Source organism: Tupaia chinensis, unplaced genomic scaffold (genome assembly GCF_000334495.1).
Source record: "Tupaia chinensis unplaced genomic scaffold, TupChi_1.0 Scaffold000214_1, whole genome shotgun sequence".
Taxonomy (NCBI): domain Eukaryota; kingdom Metazoa; phylum Chordata; class Mammalia; order Scandentia; family Tupaiidae; genus Tupaia; species Tupaia belangeri.
In genome coordinates, this window is record NW_006159689.1 from 1,313,408 (window position 1) to 1,320,695 (window position 7,288).

General features: G+C 59.6%; 1 protein-coding gene across 7 annotated transcripts in view; it reads left to right on the top strand.

Moving 5' to 3' along the window:
* Positions 1-3,213: 3,213 nt before the first annotated feature.
* The window catches only part of TBC1D9B (TBC1 domain family member 9B), a gene marked incomplete at its 5' end in the record, with an annotated part of 30,704 nt that continues 26,629 nt past the window's right edge, over positions 3,214-7,288 (top strand). For all 7 annotated transcript variants that reach the window (XM_014587467.1, XM_014587468.1, XM_014587470.1 and 4 more), the window contains 1 exon segment: positions 3,214-3,324. In XM_014587467.1, coding sequence (XP_014442953.1) covers positions 3,214-3,324 — 111 coding nt within the window.

Genomic DNA, 7,288 nt, shown 5'->3' on the forward strand with positions numbered 1-7,288 from the left:
CTTCACGGCGAAGTCGGGCTCGCCCGTGCACGTCCCCCGCCTCGGCCTCCCCCAGGGCCTCCGAGGGGCCAGGTGACAGCCCACCTTGTCTCTGCTCCTTCAGGGCCCCCTCCCCCAGCAGCTGCCCGCCTGGCGGGAGCGGAGGCGTCGGGAGCAGCCCGCCCTCGCTCCCCCTGCCCTGCACCAACGTCCCTGCTCCTTGGCGCTGACCCGCCGCTCACCCCAGGCTCTGACGAGTGACAGTCCGCTGTCCCCTGGCGAGAGTGCAGTGCCTGGCGGGGGCAGCCCCATGGCATGGAGATGGTCTGGGCACTCCCCGTGCAGAGGCCTGGCCGGGGGCAGCGGGAGCAGCGTGAGTGCGTGCCCCCGTGGGCTGCCCACGGTCACCCTGCAAGAAACACGGCCCAGCGCTGCCAGAACTTCCATGTTTTCAAAAGAGCTTTCTGTGGAACGTTCTGATTTTCCGTGTTAGCAGCCGACAAAGTCCTGCGGGTGGCGGAGAGAGCATAGTCCTGCCAGCCCCTGGGCCACACCTCCTGGCAGAGAGGACTGACCTTTCCAGGAAGACTGCTGCTTGGAGGGTGTTGGACCCTCTCCCCAAGGACCCGGAGAGGAGCCAGGCCTGCCTCCTGGAGTGGCTTGGTGGCTTTGGTGGGCAGCCGGAGCAGGTGACCTGCCATTGGGCACACCAGCCTGCAGCTTTTCAGAGTGCCGGGCACACCCCTGCGCCTCCCCCGTGCTGAGGGCGCCTCTGGGCCCCTCTCTTCCACATAGCTCATCTCTCCGTGCCCCCCAAGACTGAGCTCCCAGGACCCGCTCCCGAGCAGCTCACTCTGACCGCCCACCCCTGCCCAGCTGGGGTGGTGCATCCCGCCGCCCCCTCCACTGTGACGGTCCTGCACGTCAGACATCAGGGCGCCAGCGCTGTCTCCCCAGGAAAGGGACAGTGTGTTGTGAAAGCATGCAGGTCCTGCAGCATGGTGTGCCACACACCGAGAAGGAGCCCAGCGGGAACCGTTAGAGGGCTGTTTCGTACACCGACAGAGCGGGTACGCCCTTCCCCTGCATTGTAGAGGGGCGTCTTGGACGGTTTTAGCAAACAAGCGAGAAATGGTAAACTCCCGCTTCAAATTCTGTGAAGAGCACCTTATTTATTATTATTATTATTTTTTTTTGGAGAGGCTTTTGCTATAGGGCGCATGCGCTCCCCAGAAAGACAGAGACAGAGAGACGGAAAGCGAGAAATCACCCCCCAGGGGGGATGGCCACGCCACAATCCCTTCTCCTCCATTCTCCTCTCGGGATCTTGGGCACGCACGCCACCAGGTCCGGGACTGGACCCACAGTCGACTACATGGGAGTCCAGCAACACAGCCATTATGCTAACTGCTGGTCCCAGGAGCACCTTATTTTGTAATTGTTGTTATGTTTGTTAAAGACTGGAGAAAACGTGGAAACAGTGGATAGCATAATGGTTACGTTGCTGGACTCCCACGTAGTTAACTGCAGTTCCAGTCCCAGACCCGGTGGCTTTAAAAAACCCCAGACCCGGTGGCTTAAAACACTCTGGGCACATGTGTGTGCATGCCCAAAATACCGAGAGGAGAATGGAGAAGGGATTGCAACATGGCCCGGGAGTGACTTCTCACTTTCTGTCTCTGTCTTTCCCGCGAGCGCATGCGCCCTGTAGCAAAAACCTCTCTTTAAAAAAAAGAAGACTGGAGGAAACATCAGGTTAAGAATAGATGAAGCGTGAGACAGTGTGGAAGTCAAGCCACTGCATCGTACGTTTGTTCTGACAGCCACAGGAAAATGGTAGCAGAATACTTTCAGATTTTACTGAGAGCTGTGCTTCATTAAAAAAGAAAGAAAGAAAGAAAGAAAGAAAGAAAGAAAGAAAGAAAGAAAGAAAGAAAGAAAGAAAAAGAAAAGGAAATATGGCCAGTCCAGAGGCCGTGGTTAGGGAGCTGGATCCCACATGGCTGACTGCACATTCAAATCCCAGCCCCACTGGCTTGAAAACACACCCGTGCGTGTGCATGCGCGTGTGCGTGCTCAGAATGGGCCCAGCAGAGAAACTGAGGACAAGCACGTCCGATGGGAGGAGAAAACGAGGGCGAGATTCCGGGCGTCGCCACGCCCAGTGCTTGCCCCGCGGAGCACACCTGTCCTTCGCGGGAGGAAGGACACTAACAGGAAGAAGTCGGTTTTAAACGGGAACCCTGCACAGGTTTTCAGATTCCCCGGTAGTTCAGTTAACGGAGAGGAGTGTTTCTGGGCCCGCTGGTGGGGTGGGCACGGCAGCCGGAGCCCTCGTGGCCCACTGCAGGTTCGAGCCTGGCCCGGTGGCCTGCTAGTGCTCTGAGAGAATGGGGAATCCAGTGTGGCCATCCCCCTGGGGCTCTTCTCACTTTCCTTTTTCCTCTCTGGGGTGCGCATGTGCCCTCTAGCAATTTTTTTTTAAATTTGTATTTCCTACTGATTTTTCGGGAAATGGAGACACTGACAAAGATCACTTCACCACAAAGCACCCAGTGTGCGTCACCAGTCCAAGGCACATGTGACGAGGACCACGCCCGGGTCCCCAGTGCTTCCCTTCAGAGGTGAAAAGCTGGCTCTGCACTTCTAAGTTGCGGCCGTTGTAAAATATTGCATGTCGTTTTCAGTCCTGACTTTTGAGGCCGGGGACCTCCCTAGACAGCAGTACGAGCGCGCCGGGGCAGAGGAGACTGCTGTTCTGTTCCTGATAAGAAAACGATACGCGGTCACCATCCTGCCCGGGAGCGAGCCAGGACAGCCGACACGCAGGGATACTCAGGGCTGTATCCGGCAGCTAGTAAAACACGCTGTGATTTTGCAAGGCTGACGACATTGTCCTCTTTTACGTCCCATTACTAGGTGTTGTGCCTTCTCCCTCTGGAGAGGTATGCGTTAGGAGAGCTTGTCCGGAAAGGTCCCCCAGGCTGTGTAGGCCGGGGTCAGCCAGCCGGGCTAGACGGGCTTTCGGAAGCAGTAGGGCTGTTTGTGCGGGCTCAGGCTCTTGGCCTATGGCCTTTGAGGGAAAAGAAGCCATTGGAGCACGGTGGTGAGTTAAGACGTGTTTCTGTCCCTGGCTGGGACACAGTGCCACCCACCAGCACAGCTGCCTGGGCCTGGCTCAGCCCTGGGTCTCGGGCGGGCCTCCCTCAGCCTCCCATCTCCACCTGCTCACAGGTCTCCTCGTGGGCACCCTGGACGTGGTGCTGGACTCCAGTGCCCGTGTGGCCCCATACCGCATCCTGCACCAGACTCAGGACTCACAGGTCTACTGGACGGTGGCGTGCGGTAGGTACCCGGAGGCACGGGGGTGGCGGGCAGGGCCTGCCCTGGAGAGGTGGCACCAGGGAGGTTGGAGACGTGCAGCCTGCGTTCCTGGGTAGCGCTGCCTCTCAGACAGCTCAGCCCCGGCTAGCCAGCTTAGAAAGGCAGGTCAGCGTTTGCAGGGACAGGGCTGGCAGGGGACAGCCACACGTGCCCCAGAGGGCTCTGGTCTGCGGTCGCAGCGTGCCTGTTCTGCGAGCCGTTACACAAGGCTCCTTGTTCACGGGCGTATTTTCAAATCCACTCCCAAACGGTTGCATAGCACTTCGTGGTCAGTCGGAAACTCCCGTGGGCACGTCTGTGTGCAGGGCAGTGATAGGCTTGAGTCCCCACTCTGGGGGCTGCGGTGGCACCCAGCCTCATTTCTGCTCTTGTCCCTTCACAGTCTGTTTTACGCGTTTTTTACATTTTGTTGTTGATATCACTGTTTAAATTGGCTCCCAAGAGGGCCAGGTGGCGTAGTGGCTAAGATGCTGGACTCCCACATGGGCGAGTGCAGTTCAAGCCCCACAGCCAGCAGCTTAAAAATCACACTGTGCATGTGCGAGGTGGGGGGAGCCGGGGTTGGGGTGAGTTCTTACTTTCCCTCTCTCTCTGGTGAGCTCGTGTGTCCTATGGCAAAAACAAACCAGAACAAAACTGTGGCCCAGCCAAGTGCTGAAGCCCCTTCCGGTCTGAGCCAGGATGGCTGATGGCCTCGCAGGCGGGTGTACGTGCTGGGCCGGAAGTCGGCAGAGGTGAAGGGGGCGCTCTGCAAGGCCCGCTCTCCACAGGGCCCGGGCCGTGTCCAAGGCTGTGTCCTGTGTCCCTGGCGCTGCACAAGTGCCATGGCCTCAGGCTGGTGGCCACTGGGGTGGACTTTAGTGTCCAGACCCTATGGGGGCAAGTGCTGTCTGTCTCCATCTCTCCCTCGGGGGAGATACACATCTTTTTGGTTAAAAGAAACCGAGCAGGTGTGCTCGATGGGCGTGGCTCAGGCCCGGCTCAGGAAGCGGTACACGTGGAGGCAGCAGCAGACGTGCGTGTGGAGGACGTGCCGGCCCCGAGCCTGGGCGTGTGTGGGAGGCGCGGGAACGGGCGAGTCTGTCTGGCTGTCCTCCGACGAGCTGGCCTGCCTCCCACTTGGCCTGACGGGAGGACACGAGGCTGGGCCAGACCCCACCTCCTGCCCCGAGGAGGGGCCGCTGCGCTGGTCCTTTGCGTTCCAGGGGCTGTGCTGTGGCCCAGAGGGGTTACGAGCTGCCCGAGGCCAGCCGGGGCTGCACTCAGACCGGGCGTGCTCCCAGTGCCGCGCCCAGGTCCCCTCTGGCCTGGACGCTGGGGCCACTGTCCTCCAGGGCCAGGTTCCCTGGGGGCCGAGGAGAGGCTGCGACTCGGAGTTGGTGGGCCTGGTGGCCAGGCCGAGCTCCTGCAGGGGTCCAGGGAGGAGCACACCGCTTCTCCAGAATGCCTGCCCGACACTGCCACCCCTCCCCACCCCAGCCACAGCGTCCTGCCCCTTTGCGTCAGGGGCTAACCCTCGTAGGGCTTAGAGAGGGGGCTCGCCCACTGCCTCAGGGGGAAGCCCGACCACAGACCTCCTGGTTCTAGACAGAGGATGCAGGAGAGGGCCAGGAGGCTGACGTGGGCCGTCGGATCTTCCTCTCCGCCTCCGTGGGCTTTCCCTGGGAGCCACCCGGGAGGTGGCGCGGTGGCCGGAGCGCCAGGGGAGAGGGGAGCGCACCCACAGCGGGGTTTAGTCTGCAGTGGCACCTGCTGTCCCAAGAGGCCTGTAGCCTGCCTCCTGACCTTCCTGCCACTCCTAACAGGTCGATCTATCCTGGCCTCTGCTTCTCCCCTCCGGGCAGGCTGGGCCCCCAGCCACCCCGAGACCAGCACCCCCATGACCCCAACCCTTGGTGCTGGCATGACAGATGTCAGGGGTCCACCTTCCTGGGGCCTGGTCCCCTCCCCAGCTCACAGCCTAGCCTCCAGCCCGACCACAGGGGCAGGCCTGAAGTTCCCACGCACGCCCTCTACGCATCCCCCCCTCCCTCCATTCTATTGAGGTTCCTCCTGCACACCACCCCCTGGGGAGCCTCCCCAGCTTCCCAGACCCACCGACCACCCTTCCTCCTCCTGGACTCCCTGCCTCCCCCAGCACCTTCGTGCTGAAGTCTCCCGACAGCCCGTGCTCTGCAGCCAGCTAGGACTCCGCTTGCTCACTTCCAGCTGTGTGACCTGAGGTCACCTCCTTAACCGCTTTGTGGCTCGGCCTGGTCCCGTAGGATGAACATAATGGTGTTTCTCCGCAGGTGTTTTCAGGGTGAAGTCACATAACCTCCGTGGGAAACTCTGGGCAGAGGTAGCTACTTAGCAGTTACTGTTACTTCTAGCTTAGCGATGCCCCTAGTACTGAGCACTCCTTAACACTGAGACGTTTCCTTAGGATGAAATGGGCATCAAGCTACGTCTAACTGGTATTTCTTTTTTAATTTTTTTAAAGAGTTATTTTTTTATTTAATTTTTTTTTATTATTATTTTAATTTGACCAGAGAGGGACGGAGTGAGGAGAGAGGGAAAGTGAGAAAGCAAGCCGCCAGATTCAGGACTCGAACCGCGGTCAGGCATGTGGGAGTCCAGTGCCCTTACCCACCCCGCCACCCCCTGGCCTCCGGATGTTTCTTTTTCTTTTTCTTTTTTTTTTTGGAGAGTTTTTTGTTGTTGTTGTTGTTGTTTTAAGGTGCGTGTGCTCACCAGAAAGACGGAAAGAGACAGAAAGAAAGTGAGAAACCCCCCCCTAGAGGGAGTGGCCATGCCGCAATCCCTTCTCCTCCATTCTCTCGGGATCTTGGGCACGCACACGCACACACACACACACACGTGCCCGGTCACTCCAATTGCTGGTCCCCCCTGGTATTTCTTTTAAGGTGGATCTGAACATTTAGAATTAAAGCACAGGCAGACCCACGCAGGCAGCAGACTGCCCCTGTGTGTGTCCGCGGAGACAGTATGGGCTCACAGCACCAGTGACCTCATCTTCCGATTGTAACTGGGTTCTTGACAGAACAGTGAGTGAGAGATCCCTTCCCCACCGACTGGGCCCGGCCCCTGCACCAGGGACAGAGGCCATGATAGGAAAGCGGAGGAGCGTGGAGACGGGTGACACGGGGACTCGAGGGGGGGTGCCGATCACCTGTCCCAACTCACTGTGAACTGAGTTGGGTCTCCCGCCTTCACGTGGGCCTCCCAACCCTTCAGGAAGGAGCTTTCCTCCCAAGTTACAGGCTAGGGTGGTGAGCTGCTCGAGCGGAGTGAAAGAAACAACCAGCCTAGGCAGGGTGGGCTGGCGTGACTGTGACCAGCAGGTACCATGGCAGGAGAGGGGCAGGGTCGGCCCAGAGGTGCAGGCTGGGCCTTCGGCTGCTGAGGAGTACTGCCAGGTAGGGAAGGATGGGGTGCCAGGAGCCGGGCATCTGCGCAGAGGTGTCTGGGTCACAGTCAAGGGGACCCACGTCATGCTAGGGCTCCCTGCACACCACGCGTGGGGCTCCAGGCAGGACCTCTGCCGCCTGGCAGCCCCAGGGAAACAGGCAGAGGGGAGGGACACGCCATCGCTCCCCACTAAGCATGCTGGGCATTGATAGTGACGCCGGGATTGTCCAGTGCCTTCTGTGGGCCAGCCCAGACACACTGAGCAGCAACACAGAAAACTTCCATGACTCATGGTCCAAAGAACATGACCGTGAGTCACGGGCACACTTGGTCTCCAGCACACGGTCCGTAAGCCATCACACCCCAGGACAGCTGAGCGGCTTCAGAGTTCTTCCTCAGAAACCAGTTCTAGCGTGCAAACCCCACGCGGGGCACATGCAGGACCCTAGGGCTGGCTGCTGGGGTGGGAGCTGAGCCAGGTAGACCACGCTTGGCCGTGGGAGTGGCACCACGC